The sequence below is a fragment of the Alligator sinensis genome, unplaced genomic scaffold (genome assembly GCF_000455745.1).
Source record: "Alligator sinensis unplaced genomic scaffold, ASM45574v1 scaffold318_1, whole genome shotgun sequence".
NCBI classification, from domain to species: Eukaryota; Metazoa; Chordata; order Crocodylia; family Alligatoridae; genus Alligator; species Alligator sinensis.
In genome coordinates, this window is record NW_005842421.1 from 140,054 (window position 1) to 156,354 (window position 16,301).

At 41.5% G+C, this 16,301-nt stretch overlaps 1 protein-coding gene across 5 annotated transcripts in view; it reads left to right on the forward strand.

Annotated features, from left to right (window-relative positions):
* The first annotated feature begins 2,425 nt into the window (after positions 1 to 2,425).
* The window catches only part of MYOM1 (myomesin 1), a 110,699-nt gene continuing 96,823 nt past the window's right edge, over positions 2,426 to 16,301 (forward strand). For 3 of the 5 annotated variants that reach the window (XM_025211681.1, XM_025211683.1, XM_025211684.1), the window contains exons 1-2: positions 2,426 to 2,585; positions 8,622 to 9,184. In XM_025211681.1, coding sequence (XP_025067466.1) covers positions 8,676 to 9,184 — 509 coding nt within the window. In that variant the 5' untranslated portion in view covers positions 2,426 to 2,585; positions 8,622 to 8,675. The remainder of the gene's footprint in view (positions 2,586 to 8,621; positions 9,185 to 16,301) is intronic. The other 2 variants (XM_006030101.2, XM_006030102.2) reach the window with 1 other exon arrangement.

The following is a 16,301-nucleotide window of genomic DNA, read 5'->3' on the forward strand; positions in this document are numbered from 1 at the left end:
TTGCTGCGCTGTCATTTAGTACTTGCTTTAGCCAGTACTCATTTGCCTTAGCAAGTACTAAATGACTGTGCAGTAACCACCATTACTGTGCAGTCCTGGTGGTGCACAGGTTGTTTCCAACCCTACTGTGCAGTAGCAATGAACTACTGCACAGGAGGGTTGGCATCATGGTTTGTGCCCACCAATGTTACATCACCGTAGTGACAAACTACATTGCCATAGCTTGTCGTTATGGTGACATAGCATCTTGTGTAGACGCGCCCACAGATTAATACCCACAGGGAGTAAGAGTCTGAAGAGCTTCCGTGGAGCAACAGTTGGGGAAGCCTTTTCTGCCAAATTAAACCCTAAATTCAGGTTCTCCATTTTCCATTCAGAAAAATGTGCTGGATTTTTTGCTGTAGAATTCTAAGTACCAGGGGTTTAAATTAAAAAATAAATAAAAAATAATGATCTAAGTAACCAAATATATGCTGACAAAGAGTTTTGCAGGCGTTTCTAAGTGATTTGCACTATGTATTTTGATATTCTGATGGGAATTGAATGGCTTGAAATGAGAAGCTGAATAGCATTCCTCTTATAGCCTGAAAGAGATCATGTACGTCTGAGAGATCTAACTTTAACTGCCTAAATAATGAAGCCGGAGGAATTTATTGTTAATGCCCTATAAGTATCTTATTTACAGTAAGCAATTCAAGACAGTGATAATGTTTATTATGTCTTCTTAAATCCGCAGGCAGGGTAGTGGCATTCAGGAGTGGTTCCAGGAGGGGTGCAATGGTGTGATTATGCCCCCCCCTTTTCTGACCACATGGCAGGTGCAACAGCTGGGGCCCTTCTTAAGAATCCCCCCATTCCCCTGTCCCCCGCTCTGGAGCTCCCCTATACCCCAGGACAGTGGCAGTTGTTGAGGGCGGGGATGTGCCTCTGAACATGGAGGTGAAATGTGCGTGTGTGGGGGGGGTGGAATTCTTACCTGCTTTGGGGATTTTAACAAGTCCCTGACTGCTGCTTCTATGGGAGGGAGGATGCTGGGAGCAGAGGGTGCAACCTGCACCCCGATTTGCAATATCCTGGATCTACTTCTGGTGGCATTATATCATGATAAATTCTAGTTGCCCCTTTTGGGAATCTCATATCTAACCCATGATCTGTACAATTAATAATATAATAAAAGTAAAATAAAGAATACTTTGTACTTCTCTACTGCCTTTCATTGAAGAATTTCAAACTGTATACACTTAAGCCTCATGCTGTGTCTATCAGCTTTGTTCTATCCATTTGACAAAGATGAAACTAAAGAACCAGACTCAGGAGTGCAACCACTATGTTCTCTAGCTTCTCTAAACTGGTATGTATTATTGTCTAGCCCAACTAAGCTGAACTAGGTAGGAAGAAAAGGTGGCTTTACTTTGCATTGGTAAGTGGTTTTCACTGATTAAGTGGTACAAACAACCAGAGTAGGCCTAAGAGTTGGAGTCTATTTATTTATAAATGTAAGTGCATAAAAATGTGTACACTTATATTTATAATGATGGGTATTTTAAATGAAATGCAAGAACTGAAGTAAATATTTTTTGACTGTACAGTCATAGAATATTCATCATACACATACATTATAAACTATTTCACATTAGAGAATCCTCTGTTGTTATATTTAGCCATGCTAATTATATACCATTGAAGTATCAGGTTTCTGTGACTTAAACAAAAGAAAAAGAAACCCCTATTGAATCAGCCCTAGTCTAAGCTATGGGAAGATTTCTCTGTTGGTATTTCAGTAGAGATAATACTGCTTTAATTTAGAAAAATATGTTGGCTCTTAGAACTGTGTTGTTTATATCCAGTTAAATGCCTTGGTTGAGGTTATGTCCTAAATTTAGAATGTTATCTTTAATAAGAAGATAAAAATGTAGCACCTTGTCCACGCAGCACAGAAACAGATTTTCTGTTTAATTGAACCTGCTGTTTGACCTTATGAGGTTTGCCATTAATTACTTCTCTGATTTCTCTTTTATTTAACTGGAACCTGTCCTGTTTGTAATCTATACCTGTTACTTCGAGCACATCATGTAGTATAACCTGATGTAAAAAGAAATCCAAGAATTCCATATGGCATTCAGAATATGCTACCTATACTTCTACCCATATGAAAGTTTCTCTGTTGTACTTTGGGATCACAGTAGGGACCATTTGCTTTGTTTTCCTCATTCTGATTCTATTCAGCAATAAAAACCTGGACAGATGCATTGATTTTGGGATGAATTTATTGAGGTTACTTAAAAGGGAGACTTCTTAGCTTGAAGCTGCCGTCATCATATATTTGCATAGAGACAGCTCGCTGTATCTGTATCTGTCTCTCCCCCTCGCTGCTATATTTATCAGCCTTCCTGGCCATAAAAGGCCTGGACTGTGGCTCTGACATTCCACTGACTACAGGCATTATTTTTGTTCTAGACCCTGGAGTCCAGTCCTTAGCCCTGGTCCTGACTACCTCTTTGCTGGATTCAACTTTACTGGATTTTTCTCTCTATCATTCATTCACTTCAGGACATTTAAATTTGTCATTTTTCATTTGGCTGCTGGTAAGTGTTCTGTATAGACAGGAAATCTTTCTAAGTGATCACCTGGCTTCATCTGTAACATCGAACTGATGGCAGCTCCCTTTAATCTTCTGAGCTCAGCAGTTGTTTGAAGGAGTTGTGGTAGCATGTTGGAGAAATCCGGACATTCAGTTAGAGACAAAACAAAGTAAAGCAGGGGTTCAGTTATTATCAGCTGAGCTATCCTAGCAGATAGCTGTAGTACTTTCAAATGAAGCATGAGTTATTGGAGCTACAAGAGGAGTTTGTTGTCTAAATTCCTCCGGAATGAAAGGATGTGAAAATAATCTTCTAACAATTTTCTCATTATGTGGGATTTACTGTAAATTTGTGAAGCAAATGAAGTGACACTGACTGAGATCAAAAGAAAATCTGTTAGTTTTCTTTTTATCAACATTTTGATTTCAGTATTTTTAAAATGTTATTCTCAGCAGACTTTTAAAAGCACAAACTAATCATATTGAATACTAGCTCAAGAGATATGCTATGAATAAAATCTTTCTTCAATATGTATTTGCTGTACAGATAAGCACAGAATAACTGTCTATATTTATTATCTAGGAATTTGTTATGACAGCTCTTAGCACAGGGTCCCAAAACTAGGACTTTTGGATAACTCTGACATGGATTCTTGGGCATGTCTAGACCAGGCTCTGCAATCATACAAAGCCTATACAAATTTTTAGAAGGAATTCCAGTATCCACATGCATGGCCATGTAACAGACTCAACTCTGCATGGGGTTGAAGAAGGTACTAAGCATGTTATTAAATTGAGATGTAGGATCCTGTACTGTCCTACTTAAGTCCTCCTGATTTCAGGGGGAGCCAAAAATTTTGTGGGGCCAAAAAAATGGAGCCAAAAATTTTGTGAGGATCAGGGATCTTTTTGTAGGTTTTCAAAGAGCATAGGAATTGACATACTGGACTGGACCAGTGGTTTTTTTTGTCTGACCAATCCCTATCAGCAACCAACAGCAGATATTTCAGGGAAAGATGTAAATCCTCATAATGGACAATTATGCAATAATACACCTATGAAAGAAAGTGTCTTCCTAACATCAGGCAATTAGCAGGAAGGTTGAAATCTCATGTCAGTTTGTATCTTTATTTGTGTAACTGCTTATTTTTTATCTAGATAAATGTATAACTCCATTCAGTTCTTTCCTAAAGTTATTTCTTCTGACAAGAGAGATCTATAAATTAATGGTGTATGCAAAGAAAAAGAAAGTTTTCTTGTATACATTTAAAACTATAATGGCTAAATTGATTGCATGACCTCTTGTTCTTGCAAGGAGGTGGCACATGGAGATATTTGATTTAACTTGTGTAAGGTACAATTTATATCCATCCATCACATCTCCTCTTATTCAGTCTTTTCACTAAACTAAATAGTTTTTCAGTCTTTTTTGTTAAATCTATCCTCCTCTAGAAGTCTATTCCAGCTTCTAATTATTTTAATTGTCCTGCTTTAATTGTCTAGCTTTTCTTTATCTCTTTTGAGATTGGATTATTAGAACTAAACACTAACATATGCAAACTGAAGGGGTACCATGAGCAACAGGGGCAATAATCCAGCAGTTAATATTCACAATGAACCTTGCTGGTTCTGAAAACAAGGCTGGAGAAGATGAAGCCGTAACACTCTCTGCTGCAGGAAATCAGAATGATCCTTTCCCCTTTTTTTCCATTTAGTGTATAATGCCAGACTTTTTTTTGCATTTGCTCTTCCTCATCAGAGATGGATTCATATCATCCTTTGCTTGCATGTGCTGAAGGAAAGATACTGAAAAAAGTAGGGAAGAACAAAAACCGCTGGCACCAAAATAGTGTGACAGATGCAATATAAACCATTAAATAAGCCCCCTCATTTCCTGCAAATAGCTTATTTCTAGTCTTGGTAGATCACAGATTCAGTACGAGTCTGCAGGGTCATGGAGCTGCAGAAATATGGTTTTGGGATTCATTAACAGAAGCATTACGTGAAAGACATAGGAGATAATAGCACCTCTTTACTTGGCACCGGTTAGGCCTTATTTAAAATATTGTGTGCAGATCTAGACTCCACATTTTAAAAGGGACATGAAGAAGTTATAGTCCAGAGATAGGTGGCAAAAATGATAAAGGACTTTGAAGGCAAGTCACATGCGGAGAGGTTGAAGGAAACAGTTGCTGAAAAGGCACTTAAGAGGGGACATGGTAGTAGTCTTTAAATATCCAAAAGGCTGCTATAAAGAAGAGGGTAAACACCTTTTCCCTCTTGCTGCAGAGACTAGGAAATAGTTCAGTGGCTTGAAGTCGCAGCAAAGTAAGTTCAGATCAGGAAAAACTTCACTGTTAGAACAGTAGGGCAGTGGAATAGACTGCCTAGGGAAAGTGTGAGATATGCTCCACTGGTGGTGTTCAAGAAGCAGATGGAAAAGCATTGGTCCAGAATAATCTAGGACTAGCTATGGCGTTGTTTTACTTTGAGTATATCTCATGCTTCTGGGCTCTGCTACCCTCTCCGCAGGGCCTCTGCAGTCCGGTGGGCATGGCATGACACTGCAGGGCCAGGTGGGGAAGCTCACTGTGGCTGCTGCAAGCCCCACACTGCCCTGGCAACACATCCCCTGCCTGCCCTGGAGCAGCAAGGGGCAGTAGTACAGGGTTGCCAGGGCAGTGCGGAGCTTGCAATGGCTGCAATGAGCTTCCTCACCGAGCCCCACTCTGCCCTGCTGCACCCACCAGGCTTTGAAAGCCCTGGGGGAGGGCAGCAGGGAGGGGAGCCCAAGCCCGCAGCGGGTAGCCCACCCCATGCACAGTTCCTGGGTGCATGTGTTCCCCCCTGCCCCAAGGAGGGTGTGCAGTGGTGGGAAACTGGATCCCCCTACTACCCTCTGGATGGCTCCATCCCACTCCCCACCAGGGCCCTGCAGCTGCGCATTGTGGCCCCAGACCCCAAGCGCTATGCACCACCCAGCCGGGCAGCAGCCCCAGTCCCAGCCCTGCCGCGCTCAACTCCCTTCCTCTCTATGGGGGCCTCAATTCACTGCCAGACTTACCTGCAAGAGCTGCTGTCCAGGCTGCCTGGCGGTCATAGGCATATACATACACATGGCACCCTCAGCCTGATTGCAAAAGGGTATTGGCCACCGTGGTCCCCCTAGGGTGTTATATCTTGTGGTTGTATCAGTTTTACTAACAATGAAATTGTATAAGGTTTGGACAGGGATGACACTGCCTCAGGCAGGAGGTTGGACTGGATCAATGGCCCTCACCTGGAGGTCTGCGGCATCCGACTCACCTCAGTCCCCACACCAGGTTTTAGGGCGTTCACTTGGCCCTGGCATGGGGACTGATGTGGGCCCCAAGGGCAGGGGGCATCCTGCCCAGTCTGGCCCTGCAGCCTTCATCTTGTAGGCAGTGCTGCAGGTCGGCGGGCAAAACTCAATGAAGCTGCTGCTCAGACAAGTGGGACTCCCTGCCACTGAGCCCTGCACACTGCAGGCAGGGCTGGAGGGCTGGGCCAGTCCTCTCCCATGAAAAGGTTGAGAACCCCTGGACTAGATTACCTGTGGAGGTCCCTTCCTGCCCTACATTTCTATGTTTCTGTCTTTTAAGTAGTTTCAGCTTCAGATCAGAACTTTCTTCCCTCCCATAACCAATTATGTCATTGCCCTTTTATAAAGCACTTCAAAAAATCTTTAAATGCGTTGGAAAAGTCAGTGGCTTTGCTAGGCTTACACAGAATAAAAAGAGTAAATTGGGAACACAGGAAACATTGAAGATAAGCTAAGTGATTTGTTTGTATCATTTTTCACCATGGAGGAAAAAGGGATGGTGCCTTCCCCTTAGCTACCTTTTGCAGGTAAAAATAAAAATGAGAAGTGAAATTTGGGTTTCACAAAAGCCAGTGACTAAATCCTTAGTGACTTCATTGTGACCAGGTTTTCACCAAAAAATTAACAATGAAAAATTTCTGAATTAATACCTTAATGAAGTCAATATTTTGCAACTTAAATGGTCATTTTTGTTATCAGCAACATGTAGTTCTGAAACTTTAATTTGTGGCAGTGAGCATGGAAACATTCAGTTTACTTCTTTTTTCCTTTTTTTTCCCTTTTGGCTTAATTTAGTCCTTGTGAGTGTTTATCTTATTCCTTGAAAAGAACAAGTCAGAAACTGGCTGATTTATATTGGATCCAAACACTGCTAAAAATATCAAGGGATGATATCTTGGCGCCATTAAGTACAATGTTAAAATTCCCCATAGGCTTCACTGGGAGCAGGATTTCTTTCTTCCATTCCAGTTTTTTAAGTATCTTTTATTATTAGAATATAAAATAGTGAGTTTTATAACAGAAATAAAAAGAAGGGAATAAATTCTCTGTCTTTCAGACTATTAAAAGAAGCCATCCCTTTTTCTTTTCATAATGTTCAAGGTTCAGCTTTTATGCCAGATGAGGGACAAGTATGGGACACCCTAAGAAAAGAGACTAGAAAAGCTATTCCCCCCCCACAATTAATATCCCTTCGTTATGCAACTCTATGAACTTTCTCATTGCTGAGATGCTTAGTCTCATTCCAGGGGATTATTGCATCTTGCATACTTACAGCTAACCACAGGTAAGACCAACAAGAGTCAAGGTTTCTTCTGCAAAACAGAATCTCGGTTTTCATTTTGAAAAAACAAAAGCTGCTAGGACCAAGGCTCTGTCAGTCAAGGTAGATCAGGTAAAACCAGTATCCACGTCAGAGAGAATTCAAAGACTAGAGTCAGGATCTAGAGAGCCCAAGGCAGGAATCAAGTCAGGGGCCAAGATCCATAAATCATAGGACACGAGAGACCAGGAGCTAGCAATTCCTAGGGGAAGACAGGGAGAAACAGGACTAGGTTTAAGCAGGAATAGGGAACACAACTAAGGCAGGAACAGAAGACTGGAACTGGGAACAAAGTCTGGAACAGAGCGGCTTCAGGTGTGAAGCCCATAGTATAAGAAGAGTGCAGCAACTTGGGCTGTTGTTAAAACTAGTGCTGTAGCCCAACAAGCAACCATAGCAAACAGGCAGCCTGCTAAGCTTTGGCTGTAGCTGGTTTTGACTGGGTTTCATACCACATGGGGAGACTTAATCATTATTCAAATAAAGGCTGGATCTTCAACTGTCTGTGCCAACTTGATGAACCAATAGCATATTGTGAGAACTGCCTTCCACTTGTTCAAACTCCACAGGTCAGCTGGAGACTGTAGGAATGTGATGATCTGCTGAAGGCTCTGAGAAACACCTGCTAAGTAGGGGTGACATCTAGAGGAGATTTCACAGAGAGCTTGTGTGAAGCTCTAGACTGGTGTGGGGGATAAAAATGAATGAAACTTGGAAAGTAGGAGGTTGTATTTTACCAGCAGATATAGCTTGTATTGCTGAATAAGATGGGAGTTTGACAGGATTTTTTTTTAATTTGGACGCAAGTTCATTGACTCTCTAACACTGCATAGAAAAGAATCTGGTTAATAAGGGCCCACTGTTTTTTTTATAGCCAAAATTTAGCATTCTACTTAACTATACATTTTATTGCTTTCAGTTTGCTGTTGAAAAAGTTGAACATCTCATAAACTGAAGCTGATTTGAATGAATTTTTTCATGTGTGTAAATCTTGGAACCTGAAGTAAATAAATACTTCATAAATTTTTTTTTACTTCATTTAAACATTTCAGTTTCTTTGTCCTCTTAAATATTTTTCATTTAAAAGACATATTTAAATAATTTCTGAGGAAGATGATCGCATAAGACCTCAATAATTTTTAGCAACAATTAGGAGACAATTATACATTGCAAATTAATGAACAAATACAATAATAAAAATATTTCTGAGCATATCAATTAATGTGTGAGTTTCCTGAAACGTGGAAGACACCATACGAAGATCATTCAAAGTGTTTTGTACTTCATATGAAGGAAAAGTTTTAGATAATGTGTTAATATTAATGAGAGGTTGGCTTGGTTTGAATCCTCATCTGTTTAATCTTTTCTTTTTTCAGACTGGGCACACCTCAGTCAGAAGAGTATAGCAAAAACTGACTTAGGCATCCATCATGGCTTTACCTTTCTACCAAAAACACCATCAACATTATGACCGCTCATATCGTCACAAAGAGCTGCAATCCGCTTTAAGCCAGTACCAAAAGGAGGAGAAGCGTAAATCTGCAGCCTATGCTCATGGGTCTGCAGCATATCGTCACAGTTCTGCAGCAGACTACAGTCATGGATCTGCAGCCTATGCTCATGGATCTGAAGCCTACAGTTATGGATCTCTCGCCTATGATCATGAATCTGCAGCTCAGAGTAAGAGGTCAGCGGCCTACAGCCTTGGATCTGAAGCCCTCAGCAGGAGGTCAGCTGCCTACAGCCTTGGATCTGAAGCCCTCAGTAAAACTTCAGCTGCCTACAGCCTTGGATCTGAAGCCCTCAGTAAGACTTCAGCTGCCTACAGCCGTGGATCTGAAGCCCTCAGTAAGAGGATGGCTGCCTACAGCCTTGGATCTGAAGCCCTTAGTAAGAGATCAGCTGCCTCCAGCCTTGGATCTGAAGCCTACAGTCTTGGGTAGGACAAGAAAAACATAGCTTTGGAACAATAATGAGAAAATGCTTGTTCAGCGTGTTCCCATTAAAATCAGTGGTGAAGCTCCCAGTGACTGGAACAAAAGCAGGTTCTGTGGCGTTGATATATTTTTCCATATGGAAGAGAGTGCAGTTTCTAGTCAAACTGGAGAGGCCACATGCCCCAGAATAGACAATATCCCAGTGTTTAGGGCACTTACTTGGCATGGATGAGTTTAAGATTCAAGTCCCTCCTCTGCGTGTTTCAGCCCAAGAACATGAACCTCAGTTTGCCACAGGCTAGGTGTTCTTTCTGTCTTGTCTGTTGGCTGTTGTGGGGTGAATCAGTCAACTGGGGTATGAAAGACTGAAGTTCAAGCTCCTAGTCTGAATCAGGCATAGTCCCTTCAGTCAGGCACTGAACCTTAGTTTCCCACATCCTGAGGATGTGTTTTTTGGCAGGGTAGGGAACATTCAACATTAATTCAATGTTCAACAATGATTTCTTGCCAACCTCTAATAACCAATGAACTTTAGAAGATGTTTTGTTGAACCAAATTTGTCTTAACTTTTCTGATATTGAATGAATTATACCAGACTGACTTCTACAATGAAGTAAACAAAGTTATACTAGAGATAATGAATTTGGACTAATGCATTTAACAGTTTTCTTACAGTAACATAACCATATTGCATTTCTAATTCCTATTTCCATTTGAGAAAACTGGGTTTTTTAATTTTTTTATTGTATGTCATACATTGTAGACTGGCTTCCAATCTGTTTTATACCAGTTGCCAATAGCTCTTCTGCCAATTCTAGCCACAAGGGACCAGCAATTAGTTAAGTACATCCCATCCATAATGTCTCTTCTCTTCTGCTAGAGATTAGAAGAAGTTGATGAAGAAAACCCCAGTGTAGCCGGAGGATAAGCTCCGCCATATTTAAATCTCTTTTGGCACAGTGCAGACTTAACATACATGAAAATCTGGCTCTGAGTGATGAACTTAATATTGTACCCACATTTATGGTTAATTTGTGTCCCTTAGGCCACCATATTTTTGGTTTCCTAAAGTAAGTAGGGATCATGTAAACTGTTGAACAAGTAATCATTTAACTGATAAGCCTAGTGATAACCCATTATAGATTACTGGTTATCGTTTAGTGTGGAGCAGGGAGTAGTCTGTCGGGGAAGGGAAGTCACTTTGTGCGCCAGCAGGAACCAGAAGGTGGCAGGGCAAGCAAGAGTGAGGAGTATGGGAGAGAGGAAGGGAGGAGCAGGCGGGACTGTTACCTATAGTTAGGCTCCACAGACCTCAGTGTAGCCATTTGCAGCCCCAACACCACCTGCCACAAGCAACCTGGGCTCGGGGCAACCCTTTCTCCCTGCAAGAGAGGCTGGGCTGTTCAAGGCAGGCAGCAGGGAGGCAGCAAGTGGCTGCAGCGGGGTCTGTGGAGCCTAGGTATTAGGTACTAGTCCCCACTTCTCCTCCCCTCTACGCTGCTGTCCACAAAGAAACCAGCTCAGCTCCTTCGCATGATGTTTAATTGTTTAACCATTGTAATTACAACAGGTGAAGTGGATATTTGTCTAAATTGGTATTTACATCCCTAAAAGGAAGTGTTCAGTATGTGGCCTTCTTATCTGACTTTTAAAATATTCCCAATGTTAGTTCATCCTCACCAAACAATCCAAATAATTTGAGAAGAAAATCTTGCAAAAATATTTTTCTTGGCAAATTTAAAGTACTTCCTGCTTTCAGGTGGGTCAGAAATAACCTCAGGGCATTTTGCCCCGTCTGCATTAGAGCCCAGAAAAAGAGAGGTGCATTAAAATATACCTGACATGGGTTTTTGAAATACGTTTAACCTTCATAAAGTATCAATGGTTTTGAATCAAATGCAAAACTTTTGTGGAAGGTTGAAGTCTGACCCCAGATATTAGTTTACATCGGGAATTTTCAAATAATGCCAGTCTTGTATATTTCATTGAATTGTATTTAATTCAAATCTAGATCTAAATTTTGTGGGTGAAGCCCATGTCTAATAAAATATGATTTGAATTTAGACCTTATGTTCAAGTCAATTCTTCTTTCCAAATTAACTCCATTAAATTTTACTCATAAGACCAGATCCTTGTCCCCTCATGTAGTTGCTTTACACAAGCATCCATAAAGCAGCCTTACAGGAGCAACCAAAGATTCCCCTGAATAGAACAGTTCTGCTGCCTGCTTCATGCACTGTTTGTAAGGCATTTGTTAGCGATAAGGAGCAGAAGGATGGGTTGGCTGCACCACATGTGACTGGTCCTCTGATGGTCCATTATATAAGAGACTCACTGGTGCTGAAAGCATGCTTAAGGGAGCTGGAGTATAGAAAACTCTCTGGGGCTCCAGCGGGGGGATGAATATTAGCAAAATTATACCATTTGCTAGCATCATTCTTGGAAATGGTTGAATCGTTTTAATTGCAACATTAAATGGGCCCTCTACCTGGGATCTCTTGAGTGTATATTACTTCAGTCTTATATAGAAGCAGGACGTTGGCTGCCATGGTTCCCCTGCTTTACCTGTTGCAGGTTAGGTTGTTGTGTCTTGTGTTAGAAATCATAGAAAATAGGGGTGTATGAAATGGGCCATATTCGATTTGGATTCAGATTCGGCCTGAATCGCAGACAGTGATTTGATTAATTGATTCAGATCATTGTCCCCGATTCAATTCGGTCAAATCCGAATCTGAAGATTCAATGCTGGTTTGGAGAATCAGTGATTCGGCCATAGACATAGCTTTAAATATTTTTTCTACATACCTCAAGGTACCAGGTGTGGCTTGTGAATGCTGCAATGCTGGGGCAGATGGAGTGCGGGGGCAGAGGGACCACCCAATGGGGGGGGGGGGCCCCCCCCCCCCGCCATTGTGCTCAGCAGTGAACCCAGAAGTGGACTGGAAGTACTTCTGGTCCACTTCTAGGTCTGATGGGGAGTGCGCTGGGAGGACCCCTGTGCCCCACCCCCTACCTCTGGCTTGGTGATTAGACACAGGGGGACCCCGGGTGCCTCCCCAGACCCAGGAGGCAGCAGTCGCTGAGCCAGGGAGGTATGGGGGCCCCCCCGCATGCTCCCTGGTGGACCCAGAAGTGGACCGGAAGTGCTTCTGGTCCACTTCTGGGTCTGCTGCCGAGCATGCTGGGGAGCTCCCCGTGCTCCTGTGGGATGCTCCATCCACCCCAGCATTGCAGCAATCACAAGCACCCTGGTACCTTGAGGTATGTAGAAAAAACATTTAAAGCTGTGTCAGTGGCCAAATCTCCAAATCTTTCCAAATCTCTCTGAATCAATTTGGAGGGTTCTGATTTGATTCAAAGAGATTAAAGGGTCTCCTGATTCGATCCAGATTTGGAGATTCAGCCATCAAATTGGGCTGAATCTCTGCCAAATTGAATCAGGGACTGAAGCTTTGCACAGCCCTAATATAAAATTAAGGTCGGAAGGGATGTCTGGAGGTTGTCTAGTGCAACCCCCTAGCTCAAAGCAGGACTAGACTAGATCATCTCAGCCAAAGCTTTGTCTAGCTGGATCTTAAAAACTTCTAAAGGTGGATATTCCAGCACCTCTCTGGGTTGCCTGCTCCAGTGCTTTACTACTTTCCTAGTGAGAAAGTTTTTCCTAATATCTAATCTAAACTTCCCCTGGGGCTTCCATTGCTTCTTGTTCTGTCATCTGCCACCACTGAGAACAGTCTAGCTCCATCCTCTTTAGAAACCCCCTTCAGGTAGTTGAAGGCTGCTATAAAATCCTCAGTCTTCTCTTCTCTACGCTAAAGCCACTAAGCCCAGTTCTCTCAGCCTCTCTTCAGAAGTCATGTGCCCAGCCCCCTCACCATTTTTGTAATCTCTGTTGGACTCTCTCCAAGTGGTCTCCATCCTTTCTGTAGTGGGGGGGCCCAAAACTGAATACAATACTCATGATGTGGCCTCACCAGTGCTGAATAGAGGGGAAGAATCACTTCCCTGGACCTGCTGGCAACACACCTACCAATGCAGCCCAGGATGCCATTAGCTTTGTTTGCAACAAGGGCACGCTGCTGGCTCATTTTCAGCTTATTGTCCACTGTAACCCCCAGCTCCTTTTCTGCAGAGGTGCTGCCCAGCCACTCAGCCCCCAGCCTGTACTGGTGCATGGGATATTATGGATTTGTATAGGATGGTTTGGATAGGACTGCCTCACCCAGGGGGTTGGGCTAGATGACCTCTGGAGGTCCCTTCCAGTCTTACTTTTCTATGATTCTATGAAGATCAACTACAGCCAGAGAGGTAGGGTGAACACTTTCAACCTTTATTGTTACATTTTGTCTGTATCATTAACAACTGAACTGTAATTAAAATGGGGCTTTTATTTTGTTTAACAACTTTACATGTAGGTATAATACTGTGGCCAGTCTCCACTTTATTATATGAGTATATAATAAACTATATTATTCAAAGTGTTATCTGCATATAATACTTTGGGACTGTGAAATGACAGAGCTAAGCTAAGGCCATTGGTATCTTTTTACTGGGGAGTGTAGCTAGTTGTTCTAATGTGTGATTCAGCTTTCAGTGATTTTTCATATGCCCTTTTTCTGGCTAACAGCATAGTATGAGTGTTACAGCTGATAATCCAATGCAGAGCAGTGTGTGCTGCACACAGGTTAGCTACAACACCCTGGGCTAATGGTTTTCTGTTATTTGGTATGGCTTAGTGTAGAACATTTGCATTTATTTGCAATGTTGAAAAAACAGTAATCAAGAACACATCATTCAGGTAAATAAAATAGAAAACGGTGTTTTTTTCAATAGCTGTAGTTACTATTTCTTTCAGCAGTAAATACATAGAAGACCGCTGAGTGATCTTGAGATCCTCATTGGCATTGTCCCAACCATTAGTTAATTATAGGTGAATGTTTAAAAGAGTTAGCTTCCAAATGTCACGGGCAGGCTTGGAAATTGCTGTCATGAGATCATCCATATGAAACCATTTCCCCTTAAAAAAAACTGTTGATGATGCAAGCTGCATTAGCAAGCAATGTGACCCCTGGCCAACCATTTGGCTTGGCACCCTGATGGATCTGGAACTGTAAAGCAGTTAGAATGAATTTAAAATGAAGAGAATGCTTCTCATTCTTCAGGAACAATTTGGCTCTAAGATTCATTTGGCAAAACTCCATATATTTATTAGCAATGAATGGAAGCAGCTCTAACTTGATTTTATGCCAACGGAAAATCAGATGCCCTGTCAGCAGCATTCTCACAATACTACACTTTGTTCCCTTTATACCCAGAGTGAGGTGTGCATTTCTACAGAGGACCTTCTCCCACGGCCATCACTAGCCTCTTTCAGTCTACTTTGTAGTGATTACACTTATGTGGCACATAAAAGATAGTAAACTGGTGAATGCAGACTCAAAAAAAATCTATAACTGTATCTAATAACTATATCTATACATATATACATACATATATACACACACACACATATATATATATGTGTGTGTGCATTCACCAGCTGCTAATACAAATTGCTAATACAATTCATCTCTAATTTATATTGGGGCAGCTACCTGAATTCAGCTCCATATGTGTGCTCAGCTCTATTGTGCCTACACTCTGCTTTGGCAGAACAGGAAATCTGTCTTATAGGCCAAGAAATACAGTAATGGCAGTGTAAGCCACTGGTAGATTTATAGGGTGGATTTACATCTAGAACATGTATCTGAGGAGAAGAAAGAACAATTTAGGAGATGCAAAGGTCCTGTTTAACAATCTTACACTGAGCTTCTATTGTGAGAGCCAGGGGAAAAGGTTCATACTAACATATATTCTTCTATTTTTACACCTATAAAGGATAACTTTGTGCTTATATCTTTTGGAGACAACCCTAGTTCAGCTTTATTTCACTCAGTAATTTTAATAAATTGGGAGGGACACTGAGAAAACATTAGCATTATAAAAAGTGAAAATTTGGAAGACTATATCAAGAAATGAGAACAGCAAGCTTAGGTCAGCAGCTCTGATGATGGTCTGCGGGTAGTAGTGACCTGGGAAAACATGTATGTTTGCTGGGGAGATAAAATTAGGCTGAAAGCTGTTAAAAGGTCATGGTAGTGTTCCTCTCTGTGAAATCAGAGAGCAATGTTAGTCTGCTAGGTTTTGCTCCAGGGATATTCTATTCCATGTATCAGGTAAAAGCATGGGTTGCAACATTTTGAAATAAAGGGCAAGATTTTGGAAAGAAGAACATAGATCCTCTGTCTCTCTGTGTCTCTGTTTCTGTCTGTCTCTCTTTCAGGCAACCTAAATTATGACTAGACAGAGTTTAATTTTCATGTATGATAGTAAAGGGATCAGGAGTGAAGTGGTGCTCCCATTTTGTCTTCAAAGCAACTCAATTTGAATCTTTAAATTTGAATTCAGGTGTTAATTTTCTATCATGTTCATTTTGTATGGAAGCCAGTGGACAAACATTTTCTATAGCAGCATAATGTATACAATTTTGGATTAAAACATGCCTATTTATCGTTTCAGTATGACTCCTTTGCTGGTTTAAGCTTTTGTATAAGGTCAAGGGATGACTATGCCTATCAGGCACAGGCCTAGGTTGGGGAAAGTAAGGGTCTGCACTAGTTCATGGGAAGCTCAAGGAGACATTGTAAGAAACCACTGACCATTTTGTCAGTTCTTTCTATGATCTGCAACAGGATTTACGGACTGCAGATTATTAAAGTCAGTAGTGCAGATTATTATATTAATTAATCTCTGAACAACAAACAGAGCCAAGAAGAAGGAAGGCACTGAAATTGTGGCTGGTCCTTCCAGAGGGGACACAAAAAGGACCTGATGCTTTTCTCCATTAGTGTATATACACAGAGATTGACAACTGTTGGGTCCAAACAATATAGGGAATTATCAGAGCTTGCTTTAGCTACCTGCAGCAATAGAGGCTGTAGGAGGCACCTCTCTGTCAAAAGAGTTCTAGTATAGTAGACTCTTTTAAAGATGATTAGTGGGAAAGTTATGGGAAGGCAGATGTGTGTGTGTATTTGATATTTTTATCATCTACAGCAGTTCTCAAAGTCACAGTTCCAT